General features: G+C 41.1%; 1 protein-coding gene across 7 annotated transcripts in view; it reads right to left on the bottom strand.

Annotated features, from left to right (window-relative positions):
* slc20a2 (solute carrier family 20 member 2) overlaps positions 1-22,200 on the bottom strand; it is an 86,574-nt gene that overhangs the window by 21,028 nt on the left and 43,346 nt on the right. For all 7 annotated transcript variants that reach the window (XR_008723199.1, XR_008723198.1, XM_055632692.1 and 4 more), the window contains 6 exons: positions 17,710-18,246; positions 10,122-10,262; positions 8,005-8,090; positions 7,782-7,878; positions 4,009-4,128; positions 3,712-3,915 (listed from right to left, as the gene is read on the bottom strand). Coding sequence is in view for 5 of the 7 variants with exons in the window: in XM_055632692.1 (XP_055488667.1) it covers positions 3,712-3,915; positions 4,009-4,128; positions 7,782-7,878; positions 8,005-8,090; positions 10,122-10,262; positions 17,710-17,998 (937 nt within the window). In the remaining 2 variants the exon portion in view is untranslated. The remainder of the gene's footprint in view (positions 1-3,711; positions 3,916-4,008; positions 4,129-7,781; positions 7,879-8,004; positions 8,091-10,121; positions 10,263-17,709; positions 18,247-22,200) is intronic.

Here is a 22,200-nt window from a genome sequence, read left to right as displayed (position 1 = left end):
TTGTTGCTTCAATGTGGTTGGACCAGGGCAAATTGGTGATATTCATGCCTAGGAATGTGAAGCTCTCGACAATCTCCACTTCAGCACCATTGATGCACATTGAGGCATGTACTCCAACCTGCTTCCTGGAGTTGGTGACTAGCTCCTTCATTTTGCTGACAATGTGGAAGAGGTAGTTGTCTTGACACCATGTTACTTGGCTCTATCTTCTCTCTCTACTGGGACCATCATTATTCCAGATCTAGCCCAGATGTTAGTTTTGTCATTTGCAAAGTTGTAAATGGAGCAGAATTAGACCGCACATTTGTGACTGTAGAAGGGGTTGAGAATGCAGCCTCGCAGTCACCGGCGTTGAGAATTATCATGAGGGATGTTTTGTTGCCTATCCTTATTGTGATCTGTGGCTCAGAAAGTCGAGGATAGAATTGCAGAGAGGGTGTGCTGAGACCCCGGTACCGAATTATGGTTGAAATTATGTTGTTGAATATGGAGCTATAGTTAACAGTACAAACCCAATAAAGATGTCCTTGTTATACAGAGGTTCCAGGGAGAAAGTGATGAGCTGCGTTTTTGAATACAGCACTGGGTAGGCAATAACGTTACATTTGCATTGCGAGTACTTCTAACCACTCTACGCTGGTGGTGAAAGCAAAATTCAGTGGCAAATAGGGTACAAAGCAGACACTTTTCCCCTGGATGGTTAAACATTGCTGCAGTTGACCTCATCTAGATGAGTGGAGTGTTTTCCATTAAACACCTGACATGCTTAGGTGTGGATCTGGGATGTCTGGAGTTTAGGAGAATGAGGAGGGACCTCATTGAAACGTACAGAATAGTGAAAGGCCTGGATAGAGTGGATGTGGAGAGGATGTTTCCACTAGTGGGAGTGTCTAGGACTAGAGGTTATAGCCTCAGAATTAAAGGACATTCTTTTAGGAAGGTGATGAGGGGGAATTTCTTTAGTCAGAGGGTGATGAATCTGTGGAATTCTTTGCCACATAAGTCTATGGAGGCAATCAGTGGATATATTTAAGGCAGAGATAGATTCTTGATTAGTACAGGTGTCAGAGGTTATGGGGAGAAGGCAAGAGAATGGGGTTAGGAGAGATAGATGACTGAATGGTGCAGTAGGTATTGAGTATAGAAGCTGGGATGTAATGTTAAAATTGTACAAGGCATTGGTGAGACCAAATCTGGAGTATGGTGTACAATTTTGGTCACCCAATTATAGGAAGGATGTCAACAAAATAGAGAGAGTACAGAGGAGATTTACTAGAATGTTGCCTGGGTTTCAACAACTAAGTTACAGAGATTGGTTGAATAAGTTAGGTCTTTATTCTCTGGAGCGCAGAAGGTTAAGGGGGGGGACTTGATAGAGGTCTTTAAAATGATGAGAGGGGATAGACAGAGTTGATGTGGACAAGCTTTTCCCTTTGAGAATAGGGAAGATTCAAACAAGAGGACATGACTTCAGAATTAAGGGACAGAAGTTTAGGGGTAATATGAGGGGGAACTTCTTTACTCAGAGAGTGGTAGCATTGTGGAATGAGCTTCCAGTGGAAGTGGTGGAGGCAGGTTCATTGGTATAATTTAAAAATAAATTGGATAGGCATATGGATGAGAAGGGAATGGAGTGTTATGGTATGAGTGCAGGCAGGTGGGAATAAGGGAAAAAAAGTTGTTCGGCACGGACTTGTAGGGCCGAGATGGCCTGTTTCCGTGCTGTAATTGTTATATGGTTATATAGTAGGTTTGATGATCCGAATGGCCTAACTCTGCTCATAGAAACATAGAAAATAGGTGCAGGAGGAGGCCATTCGGCCCTTCGAGCCAGCACCGCCATTCATTGTGATCATGGCTGATCGTCCCCTATCAATAACCTGTGCCTGCCTTCTCCCCATATCCCTCTACTCCACTAGCCCCTAGAGCTCTATCTAACTAGCTAAATCCATCCAGTGATTTGGCCTCCACTGCCCTTTTTAGCGTGGAATTCCATAAATTCACAACTCTCTGGGTGAAAACGTTTTTTCTCACCTCAGTCTTAAATGACCTCCCCTTTATTCTAAGACTGTGACCCATGGTTCTGGACTCGCCCAACATTGGGAACATTTTTCCTGCATCTAGCTTGTCCAGGCCTTTTATAATTTTATATGTTTCCATAAGATCCCCCCTCATCCTAAACTCCAGTGAATACAAGCCTAGTCTTTTCAATCTTTCCTCGTATGACAGCCCCGCCATCCCAGGGATCAATCTCGTGAACCTCCGCTGCACTGCCTCAATCACAAGGATGTCCTTCCTCAAATTAGGAGACCAAAACTGTACACAATACTCCAGATGTGGTCTCACCAGAGCCCTATACAACTGCAGAAGAACCTCTCTACTCCTATACTGAAATCCTCTTGTTATGAAGGCCAACATTCCATTAGCTTTCTTCACTGCCTGCTGTACCTGCACGCCAACTTTCAGTGACCAGTGTACAAGGACACCCAGGTCTCGCTGTACCTCCCCCTTGCCTAACCTAACCTAACCCCGTTGAGATAATAATCTGCCCCCTTGTTTTTGCCGCCAAAGTGGATAACCTCATATTTATCTATATTATACTGCATCTGCCACGCATCTGCCCACTCACTCAACCTGTCCAGGTCACCCTGCAACCTCCTAACATCCCCTTCACAGTTCACACTGCCACCCAGCCTGGTGTCATCCGCAAACTTGCTAGTGTTGCTCCTAATTCCCTCTTCCAAATCATTAATATAAATGGTAAACACTTGCAGCCCCAACACAGAGCTTTGCGGCAGTCCACTCGCCACTGCCTGCCATTCTGAAAAGGACCTGTTCACTCCTACTCTTTACTTCCGGTTTGCCAACCAATTTTCGATCTATGTCAACACCCTACCCCCAATACCATGTTCCCAGTTTTCTCTCTCGCACCTTTCTTGAAAAGTGAGATAACATTAGCTATCCTCCAATCCACAGGAACAGATCCTGAATCTATTGAACATTGGAAAATGATCACCAATGCGTCCACTATTTCTAGAGCCACCTCCCTGAGGACCCTGGGATGCAGACCATCAGGCCCAGGGGATTTATCATCCTTCAGTCCCATTAGCCTACCCAATATTATTTCTCGCCCAATGAAAATTTCTTTCAGTTCCTCTATCCCCTTAGGTCCTCTGTCCTCCAGTACATCTGGGAGATTGTTTGTGTCTTCCTTAGTGAAGACAGATCCGAAGTACTTATTCAACTCTTCTGCCATTTCCTTATTTCCCATAATAATTTCACCCATGTCTGCCTTCAAGGGACCCACATTTGACTTTGCTACACTTTTTCCCTTAACATATCTAAAGAAGCTTTTATTGTCCTTCTTTATATTCCTGGCCAGCTTCCCTTCATACTTCATCTTTTCAGCATATGCTCCTATCACGTGATCATATGATGTCAGAAGCCAAGTCATTCATTGCATGACACCCAATTTCTGATCTGTTCCAGGGCTAATTAGCTATGATGTAAGATGGATGGTGGGATCTCTGAAATAGTAATACTATTGAATTGAAGGGGTAAATGGTTGTACTCTTATTGGAAATGATTAGTGTAGGGCACTCATGGCATGAACGTTGCATGCCATCACTTGATATCAACTACACAGTCTTCTTGTTAAGATAATTTCATTAATACACAATAGGCTGAAATCTTGTGCGTGTTCTGACTCACCATTTGAAACTCCCGTCGTTGCAGCGATAACATGGCTCTCTGAGGCACCACCACATGCCTCACTGACTCCACCAGTGAGAGGTAGCATGGACTCGTCTGCTGCCTTTTCACCAGGCAGTTCTTTAAATACTGGTGTTTCTTCATCTTGGCTTTTATCAAGACTCTCATTTGAAAGTCTGGACAGCACCTTAACCTTTAGTTTACCTGCAAGACAGATTATGTAGTTTTAACTTAACTAGGACTTAATTGCACCAGAAAAAAAAAAAACACAGCTCATGACTAGTGTCAGAGGCTTACTTTCAATTTTCCTCTTCATCCAGGGGCAAACCAACAGCCACACCACGAGTCCAGCCAGCGACGCTCCACCAAGACTGATTAGCACCGTTGCCCAGACGGGGAACATGTCCAATCCCAGCACTAGAGAATAGAAATGCAATCAGATTGTTCTGCTTAGAATCCAATAATCATTTTAAGAAGTCTCTACATTTGGAAATTTAATGTTAAAACTCAAAACAAGTTACATTCCAGTTGGACCCCACAAGTTTTAAAATCATAGTTATCAAAATCAGAATAGCTTTACACCACAACTCCATTCACTATTTTTTAAAGTGATAGCCTTATATAAATTTTATATAAATTTAAAAAAAACATTTATTTTACAAACACTCAATCACACTCAATCAAAGGCATCTAAAGCCTTTGGCACAGATACATTTAAACATTTGATATTGTTCAACTATAAAATAGAAATGGTTGTTAAACAACTGGAAAATTTAAATGAAAGATTTTAGAGAACAAAAGGATCCAACCTCATTTTTCTTTTGCTATTGAAATTATTCTCGAGGTGGGAGGAAGAATGCTGCTAGCATCTGCTACTTACAATAAAACCATAATTTGTGGTTTCAAAAAACCAACTGGTATAAATAGATGATGAAGATCATGATCATGACCAGGTGCAGCAGGCAGTGAAGAACGCGAATGGTATGTTAGCATTCATAGCAAAAGGATTTGAGTATAGGAGCAGGGAGGTTCTACTGCAGCTGTACAGGGTTTTGGTGAGACCACACCTGGTGTATTGCATACAGTTTTGGTCTCCTAATCTGAGGAAGCACATTCTTGCCATACAGGGAGTGCAGCGAAGGTTCACCAGACTGATTCCTGGGATGTCAGGACTTTCATATGAAGTAAGACTGGATACTCGGTTTGTACGGTTTGTACTCGCTAGAATTTAGAAGATTGAGGGGGGATCCTATAGAAACTTACAAACTTCTTAAGGGGTTGGACAGGCTAGATGCATGAAGATGGTTCCCGATGTTGGGGAAGTCCAGAACAAGGGGTCACAGTTTAAGGATAAAGGGGAAATCTGTTAGGACTGAGATGAGAAAAAAAACATTTTTTACACAGAGAGTGGTGAATCTCTGGAATTCTCTGCCACAGAATGTGGTTGTGGCCAGTTCATTGGCTATATTTAAGAGGAAGTTAGATGTGGCCCTTGTGGATAAAGGGATCAGGGGGTATGGAGAGAAAGCAGGTACAGGATACTGAGTTGGATGATCAGCCATGATCATATTGAATGGCGGTGCAGGCTCGAAGGGCCGAATGGCCTACTCCTGCACCTATTTTCTATGTTTCTATCATTCCATCAGCCTCTGCATAACTAACCCCGCCCATCCATTTCAAGCAGCAGTGTGTTAGAAGGGCTCTCCCATATCGCTACCACCGCCACTTCTCCACCACCGATTCAAATATTCAGCCAAGCTCCCAATCGTACCCCAGACAAGACAACTCTCCCAACACAGACCTAGGAATAGTGCTCAAATTTCTCACCACCTGAACTGCAGTCATTGCTTTACTGTTTTAATTCTGGTTTTCAGCATTTGTTATAGCTTGCTATGAGCCATGGATAATACATGATTTCAGTAAAATTATAATCTATACATTGTATTGACATGATATTCAACACTTTCTCAAACAATGTGTTCTATTCTTGGTTGCAAATGGAAAACCAAGCACTGGAATGCAAAGATTTTATAGCAACCGGAGGGCAACTTTTCATATGGAGGGTGGTAGTTATATGGAATAAACTGGTAGAGATAGCGATTGAGGCAGGTACAATATCAGTTTAAAGATATTTGACCAGGTACAAGGGTAGGGAAGATTTAGAGGGGTATAGGTCAAACAGGCAAATGGGACTAGCTTAGATGGGTGTCTTGCTCAGCACGGACAAGTTGGGCCAAAGCACTGTTTTTGCCCTGTATGACTCTCCAAATTAGCTTGGGAAAAAAATACACCTGGGAAATTCCTCCATATTCTTTCCAATAAAGGGGCACCAACATTCTTGCAGGGATGGCAAAGGGGTGTTAACCAGAGCAGCAGGTCAGCAAATGGTTGGGCCTAAGGGAAAGTGGAGGTACGTATTCTGGCTGGAGTCTGTGGCCAGTGGAGTTCCACAGGGATCTGTCCTTCGCTCCATAGATGCTGCCTCACCCGCTGAGTTTCTCCAGCACTTTTGTCTACCTTCCATTTTTCCAGCATCTGCAGTTCTTTCTTAACTATAAATGCAGATGGGTTGGTAAGTAAGTTTACTGATGCCACCAAAATTGGAGGAGTTGCAGACAGCGAGGAACGCTGTCAGAAAATACAGCGGGATAGAGATCACCTGCAGAAATGGGCAATGGCAGATAGAGTTTAACCTGAGCAAGTGCGAGGTGTTGCACTTTAGGAGATTGAATGTAAGGATAGAGTGTACAGTAAATGGCAACACCCTTAAAGCATTGATGTGTAGAGGGATGTTGGAGTCCAGGTTCATGGCTCGCTAAAAGGTGGCAGTACAATTAGGCATGGTGGTAAAGAAGGCATAAGGTATGTTTGCTTTCATTGTTAGTGACATTGACTATAAGAGCTAGGAGGCCATGATGCAGCTCTACGGGACATTGGTTAGGCCACATTTGAAGTATTACATGTAGTTCTGGCTGCCCCATTATAGAAACAATTTGGAGGCTTTGGAGAGGGTGTAGAAGTTTGTCAGAATGTTGCCTTGATTAGAGGGTTGAAGTTACAGGGAGAGGTTGGATAGACTTGCATTGTTTTCTCTGGAACAGAGGTTGAGGGGAAACCTGATTGAAGTATATAAAATTATGAGATATAGATAGGATAGAGTCAGAACTTTTTCTGGAAGGGTGGAAATGTCAAACACTAGACAGCATAGTTAGAAGATAAGAGGGGAAAAGTTTAATGGAGATGTGTGGCACAAGTTTGTTTTTTAAGAGGCAAAAGGTGGTGGGGGCCTGGAGCACATAGCTAGGGTTGATGGTGCAGATATGATAGCGGTGTTTAAGAGGCTTTTAGATGAGCACGTGGTAGTGCAAGGAATGGAGGGAAATGGATCATGTGCAGACAGAGGAGATCAGTTCAGCTAGGCATCATGTTCAACACAAACATTGTGGGCCAAAGGGTTGGTTCCTGTGCCATACTGTTCCATGTTCTAAAATGTCACATAAATCAAAGCACGCAATTTATTTGTCATATTTCCATCCAAAAAGGTTAAATTTAAAAAACAAACTCAAATTTGCAACATTCCTGCATCATAATTTAAGAAGCAGCAAGTTTATTATAGACAACAGACTCATTACTTTTGATAGATCTAAGGCCATTAACTTACACAATGTTTCTCTGTTGAAATGTGTTGCTAAGCTACAAAGCTATCCTGGCATTAAAATGTAAATCACAGCCAAAATGAAGCAAGCCTCAACTTTGGGACCTATTTTAGTAGCCAATTATGACAAATCCATCAGCTATGATAAAAGATAACATCATCTGCTGGTTACAGCTTGATGGGTCACCTTTGATTTAAAAAAAAAAAATAATAATAATAGTCAAAATGGCAAAATGTTAACGTGGTGAAATTGGCCTTTATTATTGACAAATTGTTGGTCGCAGCAAAAGGCTGCCCATTTAGCATTATGCTCCAATTTTGTTTTCTGTGGTTGGGTGCAAAATAAGGCAGCCGATTGCTGTTGCTGTGATCATTTTCATACCAAAGCTGCAACCAATTTCCAAAAGGTACTTACATGGTGCTCCAGTGTACAAGATTGAGAAGGCATTTATCCCTACAGTAGCAGCATAAAACAGCGGGAGTGCACGTAGGCCATTCGGCACAGGATCTTCCTACAGAAATGATTATGTAATTAGTGTTTTCAAAAAGTAGGGGGGGGGGGGGGGGGGGGGGGGGGGAGTGCAAAAAGAATGGGTTTCAATTCACAATTTAAATTATTTTAAGAAAATAATACTCACCTTTTTCAAGATGAAGAATCGAATTAGGATAAAGAGAACTCCAGACATTATCCCTGATAGAAGCGGGGAAATGAACCAGGAGGCAACTGCAATGATAAAATGGCCACAAGTCAAAAATGATCAGAAATAAGGTTGCAATTTGCCCCCCCCCCCCCCAAAAAAAGATTAAATGGAAAATGATGATTTAGGGGTTAAATTTGAACTGGACACTGGCCACACGATCAGTCATGTCATTATAGATTGTTAATCTGTCAAGGCCACACCATTGATCTCTGTGGCACTCCACCAGTTACAGCTGGGGAATTGAAAATAACTCCTTTGTCCTGAATATTTTCTTTTGGTTAGCTAATCCTGTATCCTATGTTTTCCCTAATGCCATGAGCAGTCAACTTTAAAGTGGCACCTTATATTATTAACCTGGTTAAATAATAGATTCTAGAATCTCAGTCAAGGTAGCAGTGCCACAGGATTTGTCAACTATGAGCCCCATTGCTTTGCCTAATGAAAGGGACTGATTATGACTAGTATTTAGAGTGCTTATGTCTTCCACTACAACAACAGATCTAGAACACCTGCTCTAATTCTCTACCATGTGCCTTCTTCATCATTATTAATTCCTTATTAATCCATTAAGGAATGGACATTTAACTTTACTAACTCACTTCCATTTGTATATATCGGCACAAGCTTATATACTAATCTATTTTCTAAACTTTTTTTTTTTTTTTGTCATCCTATGCTGATTTTCTAAAGATCCCCATTCTTCTGCATCACCACAACATTTCCTTTTGTTTTATTATTTTAAACCTTCCTTTATTAGCCTGGAATGGTCTATCTTCCTCATAATCTATTCCTCAGATCTTAAAAAAAAAAAATGTTTTCTTCGGCAATGGCAGTCATCATCTGCTAATTTTCTTTTGAATTTATTTTCGCAATCCACTTTTAGCTTTCGCACCGTTGTAATTTATTTTCTTTTAACCCTTTGAATTATCTTCATCGTTCATTTCCAGAAGTGACTATGAGATTGTTCATTCATTCTGTTGTTTTATAATTAATGATCAGGTCTAAAGTAGACTGCTCCTTGGTTGGTTTCATAATTGTTTGGAGAAAGTGTAGATAAAACATTCTATGAACTTGATCTCCAGGTTATCTTTGTCAATCTATGTGAACATTTCAGTCACCCATATTCATTGCTGCTATCTCTTGCAAGACTATTTCTTGGTTTATGCCGTCCTGCAGTAGTTCTTGTTGGGGGCGTGCAGGCTGCTCCCACTGGGGATATCATTCCATTACAGTTTCTTATTTCCACTGAAAGGGATTCAATTTTGATCTCCTGATCATTTCTCATTACCGATCTCTTTTTTAAAAAAAACAAATCTGTCCCACTCCTTTCTTTCCGTCTAACCTTCAAAAATTGGAAGTACATCGATATCAACGTTTAACAATCACGAAAAGGGAGACGATTAGGAAGTATTTAAAAATATATTTAAAATATATCCAGGATGGATATAGAAAAAGGTTTCCACTTGTGGAGGATGGGGAAAAGGTCATAGGTGATAGGAGCAGAATTAAGACATTCGGCCCATCAAGTCTACTCTGCCATTCAATCATGGCTGATCTATCTCTCCCTCCTAACAACAATTCTCCCCATAATCCCCGTACTAATCAAGAATTTATCTATCTTTGCCTTAGGCCCACAACTAAAATTCACAATCATAAGCCAATCATTCAAATTTAGGAGAAACTCCTTGACCTAGAATGATGAGAATGCGAAACATTATACCTCATGTACATTTGGTACACATTGACAAATTTGAAAGGAAACAAGATAGTACATGAAGGTGAAAACAATAGAGGGATGTGCTAATAAAAGGCAAACTGAAGCAAGTGAGGAGAGATTTCACTGGCAACATAAATACTGTCGGGGACTCAAATGAGCCGTTACTGAGTATTTATTGATATTCAATATAACTGAAGTGCCCAAAATTCTAATTAAAAAGAGATTGAAGATTGTGAAAGAACAGCAACGTCTGTCAGAAAAATAATGAAATGGAGGAGTTAGCAATCGTTGTTTCTGTGCATAATAGTCTCACACACAAAAGAAAAAGGTCAATTACCAATCTTGATGAGCTGGACCCATCGGACACTCCGAGCACCAACTGAAACAAGCGAGAAACCAATGGTGGCTCCGACAATGCAATGTGTGCCCGATATCGGAAGCTTCAAAAATGAAGCAATGAGTTGCCAGATTGCAGAACCTATCAGAAGCAAGAATAAGAAAACGTGAGGCATTAACTTTCGCTGTTAAATCACACTTAGTTTCTGCACTAAATATTCTGGTTTAGAATTATCTGGTTTAGAAAAACCAACATCAAATGAAGTCACACAACTATTTGCAAGGGATTTGAAATTGTGCAATTAACAGCGATTACATTTCAAGAAAATAAATTATTAGCTATGAAATGCTTTGCTCCATGGGTCACTCTACTTTGTTCATCAGAAAACATGTATTTACACTGCAGCTACTGTTTCTGGAATCTGGTTCCCAATAAATAAACTCCTCTATTACGAATACCGTTGCACTCAGTATTTCTACTAAACTCTACCTATATATCACATGTCACTTGTATTTGTTAAGTACCAGATGGGAACGAAGAGGAGGGTTAAGAACATGAATGCTGTCCAGTTGTTCAGCCTTCTTTTAGCATGAAAATGTAGTGCCTGAGAGCAGGCTTTTCTTGCATAAACCTAGGCACGAATAAGCATACTTAGCCCTAGGCAAACTTGGCCATATCAGCGGATATGGGGAGAAGGCTGGAACGGGGTACTGATTGGGGATGATCAGCCATGATCACATTGAATGGTGGCACTGGCTCAAAGGGCTGAATGCCCTACTCCTGCACATATTGTCTATTGTACTTACATTGTAATGATAATGCTGGGACTAAATGGAATCTTAGGCACCAAATCCTTCAGGCAAGCGGAACTTAGGCAGTTAAAAGTCCACAAATATGTACCTACTTGAAACTAGTAATAAACACAAAATGCTGGAGTAACTCAGCGGGACAGGCAGAAGGTCTGGATAGAAGGAATGGGTGATGTTGTGTTGAAACCCTTCTTCAGACTTGAAACTAACTTGCAAAGCATTTTAAAGTGATGGTAGGAGGAGGGGAAGCAGAAAGAGAATATCAATAGCCAATCCCAACAGATTTTTCCTCTTTCCAATTCTCGTGCCTTCCCTGCCAGGGTTGAAGGTCGTCAACTGGTAGCATTTAAACACAAAGAGTTTTAATACAAATTCCTTCCTTTTCTCACCATTGGAAGAATAGTTGATTTTTTAAACTTGTCAAAACACAACTATCAAATCAAATGACGATGCGGTGTACAAACAATATGAACAAGGTCTTCCCATTTTAATCAAAATTGCATTAATTTCAAATCAAATGACGATGCGGTGTACAAACAATATGAACAAGGTCTTCCCATTTTAATCAAAATAAATGCGACTTGTTTCAGGTCATGGTTTCGTCCAACTCATGAGAGGCAATAGCAAGGTTCAGATCTCCTCTGCTCCAAAGTCACTTCCAAAAAAAAAGCCAAATATGGTCAGATGACTGAACCAAAGAGCAAACAATGAAAAAGCCTTGGCATGGTTTATTATCAAATAGAAATAAAATTGTAATAATTCACAGCAATTCGACATTCTCCCTTTCCAAATTACCCATCCCTGGATTTAAGTGCATTTTCAACACCTGCATTATCAATTGAAATGGAGAATATTTGTGACACTCATCACCTTCAATCATTGCAGTACTTCTGACACAGATGGCCCCCATGGTGGCATGGGGTTGAAATAAAATCACCGACAATAAATGTGACTTGTTTCAGGTCATGGTTTCGTCCAACTCATGAGAGGCAATAGCAAGGTTCAGATCTCCTACACTGGTCACAGTGACCTGGGTCAACATTCTGCTGAATTGCAATGATTCACTCTTTCGCGATCATGCTCAGAATCCTCTACGTGATCTTCCCCTGCTGATGGAGTTCCTCACGAACACCAGGTTGTTTGTGGGCTGGTGAAATTAATCTTATTGCTACTCCTAATCTTTACTCTTTGCAACAGTTTAATATCAAACATTTTATTAAACTGTATAGTTTTTTTTTTAAACAAAGTTTACTTTGTCACTGTCACACATTAAAAAAAAATTAAAAGTGGCATTTACAAACTGCTTACGCCAACTTTGCTTTTAAATAAAAGCATTGTCTAATCTTACCAAAAGCATTTTCACAATTTAAGATATGAGAAATTGTCATTGTTTAATCCCATTTTTTGATTCATACTGATCCTTCAGTGTGACTGTTGTGATAACGCCAACAGTTCTCTGGTGATTTTCATTTTACATTTCATATTTGATGCTCCATGTTGACTAATGGACAGCAAACAAACCTTACGTTTGTCCACTTCCAAGAGAAGAAACATGTCGGTGGGGGCGCTGCAAGCCGGCAGTCTTGCCAGCAGCGTGTTGGTTTTTTTTCTCTTATTTAAATTTTTTCAGTGTGTCCTAATGTGTGTTTTTGGTGTCTCTCTGTGTGTCTTGTGTGTGTGTGTGTGGGGGAGGGGGGGTAGGGGGGAAACCGTTTTGGCCACCTCATCCACGGGGAGGCGACCTTTTCCATGTCGCCTCCCCTGTGGCCTAAATAAAGTTTATAAAATTATGTGAGGCTTACATATGATGGACAGTCCAAATCGTTTTCCAAAATTGAAATGCCCAATACTGGAGAACATAGCTTTAAAAGGCCAGAGGGGGAACGTTTAAAAGGAGATGAGCAGAGCATTATGTTCATAACAGACATCAAGGGCCAAACGGCCTGTTCCTGTGCTAGACTGTTCTATACTAAATAGCCATGTAGTAAGGATAGAAATCTGATTCGTGGAAAACGGGTTTGCCTTCAGCAAAGCTCCTCTTGTCTTTCTCATTGCCAAAAGCCAAATAAGCAAGATGTTCTTGAAGTAATCTTGTGTTTTTGCAGAGCAGAAGAGACGAGGTTGTTATCTGATCATGAGCAACTGAAAATGTTATGTATTATTTGGAGTTTGGACAATTGGGGCTGATCTTATTGAAATATGCAAGATCATAATGTGCAGGAAGGAACTGCAGATGCTGGTTCAGAGTGAGGCTAAACGCAAATTGGAGGTACAGGATCTCATATTTCACTTGGGCAGCTTACAGCCCAGTGGTATGAGATAATATTGAGTTCATTCACTTCAGGTAGCCCCAGCATTCCCCCTCTCTCTCCATCCCTCCCCTATCCAAGTTGCACTAGCTTTGCGTTTTCACCCTACAAACAGCTAACAATGGCCTGTTTCCTTTATCATCGCAACTTTTTTGCTTATCTTTTATTCATTCTTCTTTATATCTCCATATCATCTATATCTCTCATTTCCCATTATCCCTAACCAGTCTGAAGAAGGGTCTCGACCCGAAACGTCACCCATTCCTTCTCTCCAGAGATGCTGCCAGTCCCGCTGAGTCACTCCAGCTTTTTGTGTCTATGCAAGATCATAAAGTAGATATCATGATGTTTCCATGAGTGGGATATGGTTGTGAGATGGGCGAATCTCTGGAATTTCCTACCCTAGACGGTCTTGGAGGCATTTAAAAGTGGTGTTGGATGTTTTTTTTTAAATCATGGAACTGGGGGCCATGTGGCATGGACACAGAAGAGAGTTGAAGCCTGGGGCACACAGTCAGTGGAAACAGACCTTTTGGCCCAACTCGCCCACACCTGCCAACAATGTCCCAGCTACCATAATCCCACTTGCCTTGCTTGGTCCATATCCCTCCAAACCCGTCCTATCCATGTACCAGTCTAATTGAAATTATCATACTGAATGGAGTAGACTTGTGGGAGGTAGGTAAGCTACTCCTTCTCCTATTTTCTTACCATATAGCATGCAATCAGAGCATAACTCGTTCCTGTTGACCAAGATGCCCATCCGAGCTGGTCCCATTTGCCCTCATTTGACCCATATTCCTTCAAACCTTTCCTGTCCATGTAGCTGGCCAAATGACTTTTAGATGTTGTATTTGTATCTGCCTCAACCAATTCATTTGGCAGCTTGTTCCACACAAGTACCATTCTGCAAAAAATAAAAAATTGGCCCCCTCAAGGTCTTATTCCCCTACCGCAGGAAATAGACTATGCATTCATCCTACCTATGCTCATTATTCTATACATCCTTTGTAAGATCACTCCTGTCTCTCCTCTGCTGCAATGAATAATTGTGTTTATCCTTCAGCCAAAGTAGCCATTCATTATATTAGCGTGGTCACACGCATTTGGCCTTTTACAGTATTGATCATTTGGTCTGGAGTGCCATCGTATCTAGAAATTGTATGTGTGCTATCACATTTCTGGCCTAACCATGGTAAATTGTAGATATAATCTACTATAGAGTCTTGAATTATGAATATTTTTCTGTCCATTTTGTAATTTTTATTTCATTCAGACATGCAGCATGATGATTTCAACATAAAATGTCTTGAATGGTGAAAAAGCACGAAATAGGGTCCAGATCTGGCCACCTTGAAAGCAGAATGTTTTGCAGACAGGATTTAAAAATAAGACACAAGAAACTGCAGCTGCTGGAATCTTCAGCAAAACAAAGTGCTGGCGGCACTCAGCAGGTTAGGCAGCATCACAGAAAGGAATGGACAGATGGTAGTCTATTTGCATTTTGCTCAAGAGACGACATGTTACCAGAATTAAGATAACCAGACAAAGGGGACAAATAGCATGAATACAAGGAAATTGTTCACACTTGTGACCAAATTCAGAGAGCGAGAGAGAGAGCCAGAGAGAGAGCCAGAGAGAGAGCCCAAATGTGGATAGGTGGGACTAACGTCCATGGAGCCTCAGGGGGCCTAGTGTAGATGGGGCACTGTGGTCGGCATGGATAAGTTGAGCCACAGGGCCCGTTTCTGTGCTGTATGACTCTGACTCCAAGTACAAACACAAATATAGAGTTCCTCATTGGGTGGGGAACGGAAATAAAGATTTTCAGACCAAATTAAATTCTAAATAAACACAGACACCCATAAGTTATCTGGATCATGAGAACCAAGACCTTAAGGAATGGCACAGCAGCGCCACCAGTAGAGCTGCAGTCTCACAGCTCCAGAACACAAGATTGAGCCCGACCTCAGGTGATGTTTATGTGGAGTTTGCACATTCTCCTGGTGATCACATGGGTTTCCCCTGGGGGCTCTCGTTTCCTCCCACATCCCAAAAAGAAGTGGATTTGTAGACTAATTGGCCTTTGTAAATTGCCGCGAGTGTGCAAGGAGTGGATGTGGGATAATAGGGAACTAGTGTGAATAGGTGATTAATGGTCGGTATGGGCTCAGTGGGCTGAAGGACCCTTATCCATGTTGCATCTCCAAACTAAACGAGGAATGTTTTATCGGGAATCCATATAGTGGCTACATTGGACAGCAGCTGGCAAATGAGATTAACAGCGCTGAATACTTAAGGCGGCAAAAGGTAACAAAAGTGCAGCACACATATTTTGTGAACAGCTTATATTCTGAAAAAAGAGATATCCTGTGGAAGTGTTTTTAATTCTCAAAAATTTGAGTGAGATTTATTTTGAACTCCACACATTCTGCACTGGACATCGGGATTGGTACTGGGTTGCTGGAGCTGAGGCTGCAGTTCTACCATAAAGGAGATGTTGATTTACTTTTTTTTTTTTAATTTTAAATCACATTTCATTGTGATAATGAACAAAAACAATAAAGAAAACAGAGGAGAAGAGCTTTGGGAGCAATAGGTCTAAAGTCCCATGTTTCTTCCTGGCTTGTGGAGTTGTAAAAGAGGTCCTAAATTACACATTATGCCAAATGATTACACCACCTTGTTTATGCCAAATGATTACACACACACACACAAAATGATTTGATCTTTGGACATGGGCCTTATAATTAATCATCTAAGTAATTCTCTTGCAAACAACAGCTACCAGAAAACATTAAGTAGTATATACCGATGTAATGGCAAAAAAAAGTCTCAACCATCCCTCGAGGCCAAACTAAATCCCAATCTCTGTGGCTACACCAGCCTCCTCAGACGTAGACATGCCATACTATGTATCAAATCCCACCCACAAGCATACAAAAAAGATAACTAGAAATATCTAGACATAGCTATATACTAACTAACAGTAACTAACTAAAGCATAAATGGCTCCTACAACTGATGAGGGGAGGGAAAGAGGGAACGAAGGAATCGAGAGGGAAGACAGATAGAGGCAATTAAAGAGATGAACAATGTGGGAATAGAAAAAGAGAGATAGCAATATCTTGAGTCTGTGTTATGGTAAGATTGCACCTGTCCTTAGAGTACATGTTAGTGCCAAGTCTGTGCAGCAGCACCTGGTCTTCAATCATCTTGGTCCTGCTTGCCACTGGACCAAGAGCTTGGGCAAGATTATGTGGTAATACAACTGACACCAAAAATTCACTATAGGCATCTACCATTTCCCAGAACTAGAGTGAATACAAGTTGTCCTCAAGCTGAAGTATTGCCTACAAAGAGAAAAGACAGGCGAGGTGGAGGGGAGGTTTGATGAGGTATCGCATGACATTGAGTTTATAGCCTCCTGCAAAGTAGATTGGATGGGGCTTGCAGAATCCTTCTGTAAAATAACATTGTGACTCAGTTAGAATTCCATTCTGAAATGCAGACTACTTGGAAACACTTACAACTTGCATTGGTGAGATTTGGACTGTAAACTTGACGTTAGCCTAGCACATTATCATAGCCAAAAATAGGGATAATAGCTCAACAGGTTTCAATTGGAGAAGGATAAAGGATAGGGATAGATGTGTGACAAATGTTGCAGGTTTTGGTTTGTGTACAGCTTCAATGCACTAATGTCACATTAAAAATGGATGTAAACAAATATAAGGCAAAAAGCTGGTCAGAGTCGAGTTGATGTCAGTGCAATTGGCAACAGTCAGAGGGTTCAGCAAATTCAATTGCCTTCTTTGTATTTCACTAAATTATGCAGTGGAGGACCTTTATGCAGTCCCGTTACATAGAAGTCAGGATTCTTAAAACAAATACATGGACATACACATGCCGAGTCATAGAGTGATAGTGTGGAAACAGGTCCTTCGGCCCAACTTGCCCACACGTCCCAGCTACACTAGTCCCACCTGCCCGTGTTTGGTCTATATCCTTCCAAAACTGTCCTATCCATGCACCTATCTAACTGATTCTTAAATGTTGGGATAGTCCCATCCTCAACTACCCCCTCTGGAAGCTTGTTCCACACACCCACCTGTGTGAAAATGTTACCCCTCAGATTCTTATGAAATCTTTTCCCCTTCACCTTAACCCTATGTCCTCTGGCCCTCGATTCACCTACTCTGGGCAAGAGACTCTGTGCATCTATCAGATCTATTCCTCATGATTTTATACACCTCAATAAGACCTCCCCTCATCCTCCTGCGCTCCAAGGGATAGAGTGCCACCAGACCCAACCTTGTGACATCTTATTCGTCACAACACAGAAATCGTTAAGACACTATTGTCAGTTCAGATTGCTCTGTATACCCAATCTTTAAACAAGAAGGGAATTATCTCTCTACTTGGTTATTTATGTTTTCAAAAACCATCAAAAGAAAGCCAACCACTTACCAATCATTGCACTGATTTCACCAGCCATGAGGTATTTCTCAGTTCCGTTATACATGTTGACATCGATGATTCCCTTCCGGATAGTTTCTCCGACCTTTGCTCCAAGCAGTACAGACCCAGTTGTTTCAAAAATGGAAGCCAGGATGCAGGCTTGGCGCAGTGTCACAACACCAGAGCCCACAGCAGTACCAAAAGAATTAGCCACATCATTTGCACCCACAGAGAAAGCGAGAATAAAGGCTATTATGAAGCCAACTATCACCATCCACAAGTATTCATCCAGCACCATCTTGATTTTTTCGGTTTCAAATATGTGCAAAGATGTGAATTGGAAGAATCACATACAGAACACGCACAACCCTAGGCCAAGCTTCTGTAAACTGTAGTTTTCTTCTGTAAAAGTGCTTGGGAGATATTGTACTGCTAACTAATACTTCTCTGGGTAGTGATAACACAGTTTCTTAGGCTTAGGGTTATCAGCAGGTGAAAGCATTCCATAGTTAAGTGTCCAGTTTGGTAGACAGGGATGGTCAACTCCTGGAAAAAAAAAGCATAGAAAGAAAAAGATCAACACAATATTTTATACAGGTAGAATGAATATCAAACGAAAACAATTAAAAATTTTTTTTTTTTTTTTAATCCAGATCTTTTCTTATAATCTTACAAACATTCACTTCAGGATGGTAAGAACAGGCAGATGGCAGTACTGCTACTTATCCTCCCCCAGCTCCACCTCTGGCCCCAGCAGGCTGGCCATCGTTTAATCTTTTGAGTTCACCCAAGTACATAGGGATGCGATTTAAGAATTCAGTTGCTCAAAACCACCCCAACTATATGAAAATAGCAGCATGTCCATCCCGTCCCCCACGTATTGCAACCAGTCAATACCATTCTAATTAGGGTGCCAGTACAACATGGCTTAATTATTTCTTTAATTCATCACCCATGGTTACCAGGGTCAGTTACTGAAGGACTAGCACGTAGGCCCTCTGTATCATAGCAGCAATGTTCCATCCCCAAAAAAGCCGGAAGCAGCTGAAATGTATTATTTCTGATTTAAAGTTATTTAATGTGTCTAACATTCAAATATTTAAACAATCATTTTTTTTTTAAAACAGTAATTAAATAAAGTAAAATGAAATAACCATATCTTCTGCTTTTCCTAATGAAACCGAAAGAGCTCTCAGCTCCCTATGCCAGCATCACCGGGCACTGGAGCAGAAGGGCGATTTCCCAAATAAACAACCAGATTTGACCTTTGTGATCTGCCAGCAAGTCCCACATTGCCAGATATCGTGGCACATTCATGGAGATCCATAGGTTCAGTTCCTGCGATTAAAGACCAGCATTCCAAAAGTCAGCATTCCAACCATCAATCTCTACGGGGTAGCACGCTGTACGCTTTAAATATTATTTCCACCCAATTCAAAAAGGAATAAAAATAGTTTTTCCACAATACCTTACAACAGTCCAAAGCACCTCAGCTTTTGGAAATGCAGTCACTGTTTTGACGTAGAGAAATGCAGCAGCCAATATATTGCAAAATTCCACAAACGGCATTGAAATAGAACCCCTGGCACAAACTCAATTCCATGCAATAAAATGGCAGAAAATCAAGATGATAAAGGAGACCTTAGCTTGAAATTCATTGATGCAAATTCCAACATTGAAAAAAAAAAAAGCCCAGTTCAAAATTTCTGAAAACTGCATGTGAAATCCAAATCAACGAATGTGGCTCCAGCTGATGCAGCATTCATATACATAGTAAAAAGAAAGTACCAGAAAGCCATTAGTAGATAAAGGCAAGAATGTGGTAGTTAAAAATAAAAGCTACGATGGGCAACAAGCACCCGCAATTCAATCTCTTTGTTGAATTGGTTGCATTGTTCAATGGGGGGGGTTTTCCGTTAGGATTTCCACGCTGTTTTTATTTAAATAGTTAAATTTACTGTGTTTTACATTTTCAGGAAAAGTAATTATTTATTGTTTGTTCCTGAAAAATAAAATAACTTTCAATTCCTAATCACAAATATTTAAAATACTTCACGAAACACGTCTCAATAAATAAAGTTAAACAAGTTTAGAAAGCAAGAGGAAAATAAACATCCATCTTTGTTGATTTTTCCCCATTTGATGAGGGATCAAAAGTTAGAGTCACAAGTCTATAGAGGAGCAACCACGCATTGCTTGGAGACTGTCAAACATCAAGCGTACAATTGTCTTTATTGGGTTTGGATATGGATTTGTTCTGGTTATTAAAATCTGTATTTTTGTTTGTGCAACACAAGATCATCACTTAATCCTTCAGGCTTTGTAACATATTCTTTCACACAAGTAATTTTTGGATTTGACAGAACAATGGGTGCTCGAGGTCACATCCATTCTGAGCAGATACAAGTCTGAAGGGTCTCGACCAAAAACATCACGTGTTCTCCAAAGATGCTGCCTGACCCAGTGCTAAGTTACTCCAGGCCACAAACTGATCTCCAAGGTAACCTGGTAACTTCTCTCCAGGCATAGGTTAGGATCCCTCAAGCCTCCTCTGTTAATGCAATCAATCAATATTTCAGTTCTAAATGACTACATGACCCAGTGAAGTGCTGGATCAGGACTGCACCAAAGCACCAACCTGGATTATACATTCAGGGGACTGGCATGGGATTCAAATCCACAACCTATGATAGGGGAGAAAGTCAGTAAACAGGCTCTTCAGCCAAACTCATGCACAAGCTGTACCCATTTCCCTGTAAGCCCTTCCTATCCATGTGGCCATCTCAAGTGTATTTTTAATGTTGTCTACGTCTCTGAAGTTAGATTTAGCTTTTGGGGCTAACAGAACCAAGGGATATGGGGAAAAAGCAGGAACAGGTTACTGGTTTTAAATGATCAGCCATGATCATATTGAATGGCAGTGCAGGCTCAAAGGGCCAAATGGCCTACTCCTGCACCTATTTTCTATGTTTCTATTTTTCAATGGATTTATTGGATGAATTGAAAGACAATGCTAAAGAGACATTTCAAATTAAAAAAAGCAATAAATATTATTTTATTCAAGGATGGGGAAAAAGAATAGGTTATTTCAGATAATGAGGAGAAAAATATTTGGCACATGTCTACAGAGAGTCCAGGTACTATACATTTTTCTTTTACATTGATAAGATAACTTAATATTGATAAACCGAGGTTATGCCATTCAAATTCTACCACTACTGTCAAATGCTGGTTAAAAAACATACCTATGCCAGACATACATTCTTACGTATACATGCGCCCAGACATCATAATACAAAGAGTAAAACTGCTGAACCAGTTTTATTTTGCAGCATGTTTTGCTAAAATTTATCTCAATTAATAAGTTGCATAATTATTCTGCGGACTCATTTCTGGAAGATCCTGCATTAACTGATCACAAAGGGGATACGCAAGTCAGACCAGACTGCCCACTGTGCCCAGTAGCCCAAGAATGTTTAATTGTAGTGGCACCATACGTGGTGAATAAAGGTGAGACGCCAGGCCGGTTCAAAGAGTCATTTATTCAGTGGTGACACGTTAGGTTGGTGCGCTAACTATAATACAATGTTGCTGTAGCTGAGCGAGGTTGTTATCTCGGGCTCAGCTACCTGTCGACTTCTCAAGGTCTCAGGGTGAGAGATCTTTAGTACCAGGACACTCCCTCTAGCCCATGACGTCACGTGCCCGCCCTCGTATCTCCTGACGAGGGTTCGAGCAAGAGTGGCCCGTGTTTAGGCTGACGCCACAGGACACCCCCCCCCCCCCAGAACCGGAGGAAGGAATAGAATGGTCGAGGGCGGCTCCTGCATGTGGGTCGGGGACAACCCGGGCGTGAGTCGGGACGGAGGCTCCAAGGGCGCAGTGATGCTCTGCGTGGGCGATCCCGAGGTACCGAGGGGTGCGAGAGGACCGATGCAGAAGCCGCTGGACAGAAGAGATACAGTCGCATCTCCTCGACCAGCGAAGCAAGAGTGGCCCATGTTTAGGCTGACGCCACAAAGTCATGTTTGGAAAGCATTATTTAAGGGAGGCAGAACATAAAATCTTATAGACACAAAATGCTCCAGCATCTCTGGTGAGAGGGAATGAGTAACATTTTGGGTCGAGACCATTCTTCAGAATCAACCCAAAATATCACCCATTACTTCTCTCCAGAGATGTTGCCTGTCCCGCTGAGTTACTCCAGCATTGTGTCTGTCTATCACTGGTGTAAACCAGCATCTGCAATTACTTCCCACACAATATTATTTTTGGTTTTATCCACATTTGGAGATAAATGTGGAAAACATGGAAAAGATTTCTTCCCACATCATTGCACACAGTCATTCAAAAATGGAATTATCCGAGCATTGAAGATGCAACGGAAGCGACTCATTGGCAAATGATTGTTGAAGATGCGCGCAGGTTGTAAACTATCATAGTTCACACCTGTAAGTTTATTTTCAAAGTTCATAAGGAAGGGCCACAAGTACCCGAGCG

This window comes from Leucoraja erinacea, chromosome 3 (genome assembly GCF_028641065.1).
Source record: "Leucoraja erinacea ecotype New England chromosome 3, Leri_hhj_1, whole genome shotgun sequence".
Taxonomy (NCBI): Eukaryota; Metazoa; Chordata; class Chondrichthyes; order Rajiformes; family Rajidae; genus Leucoraja; species Leucoraja erinaceus.
Note: the sequence above shows the minus strand (reverse complement) of the source record. Positions and strands in the feature narration are given on the sequence as shown.